Raw genomic sequence first — 1,052 nt, forward strand, 5'->3', positions numbered from 1 at the left:
TTGGGGAATTTGGGGGAATTTTGGGGAGATTTTGGAGAATTTCGGGTTTCTCGGGGGGATTTGGGGAATTTTGGGTTCCTGAGGGGGAAATTTGGGGAAAATTGTGGGGATTTTGGGAACATTTGGGGATTTGTGAGGAAATTTGGGGGAATTTTGGGGAGAATTTGGGGAATTTCGGGGTCCCGGCAGCATTTGGGGGTCCCGGGGCGGTTTTGGGGGGAATTTTGGGGAAAATTTTCGGGTTTTTGAGGAAATTTGGGGGGAAATTCGGGATTTTTGGGGGAGAATTTTGGAAATTTCGCGGTCCCGGAGAGATTTTAGGGGTCCCGGGGTGGGTTTTGGTGGAATTTGGGGAATTTTGGGTTCCCGGGAAGATTTGGGGATTCCTGAGGGGAATTTTGGGGAGAATTCTGGGATTTTTGGAGTCCCGGGAAGATTTGAGGGTTTCTGAGGGGAATTTTGGGGGAATTTGGTGAATTTTGGAGTCCCGGGGGTTTTGGGGGGTTCCTGAGGGGAATTTTGAGGAGAATTTGAGGAATTTCAGAGATTTTGGGGAAATGTGGGGATTTCTGGGGAGAATTTGAGGAATTTTGTGGGGTCTGGGTTGATCAGGTGGGGGATTTGGGGTGGGTATTGATTGATCCAGGGGGAATTTGGAGAGATTTGGGGAATTTTGAGAGTGGGGAGGGATTTGGGGAAAAACTGGAATTTTACGGGGAAAAATTGGGAATTTTGGGAGGAAAAGGAATTTTTTTGGGGAAAAAAGGGAATTTTGGGGATTCCTGAGGCGATTTTGGGCAGAATTGGGAGAGATTTGGGGAATCTTTGGAGTGGGGAGGGATTTGGGGGGAAAAGGAGGAATTTTGGGGGGAAAAATGGGAATTTTGGGCATTCCTGAGGTGATTGTGACCCTAAAACCCCAAATTTTACTCAAAAAACCCAAATTTTACCCCAGAAAAGCCTCCCCATGGCGGAGTCGCTGCAGAAGAAGCTCCAGGCGGAGCTGGAGAAATATCAACAACTGCAGAAAGGTGAGAGCCCCAAAAAAACCC

General features: G+C 47.8%; 1 protein-coding gene across 1 annotated transcript in view; it reads left to right on the forward strand.

Moving 5' to 3' along the window:
* Positions 1-861: 861 nt before the first annotated feature.
* Positions 862-1,052, forward strand: part of LOC130588351 (prefoldin subunit 6-like) — a 2,595-nt gene continuing 2,404 nt past the window's right edge. Inside the window, exon 1 of the mRNA XM_057389283.1 lies at positions 862-1,045. Coding sequence (XP_057245266.1) covers positions 968-1,045 — 78 coding nt within the window. The 5' untranslated portion in view covers positions 862-967. The remainder of the gene's footprint in view (positions 1,046-1,052) is intronic.

The sequence above is a fragment of the Malurus melanocephalus genome, unplaced genomic scaffold, assembly GCF_030028575.1.
Source record: "Malurus melanocephalus ecotype Western Australia unplaced genomic scaffold, MMel_1.1 scaffold_4530, whole genome shotgun sequence".
NCBI lineage: Eukaryota > Metazoa > Chordata > Aves > Passeriformes > Maluridae > Malurus > Malurus melanocephalus.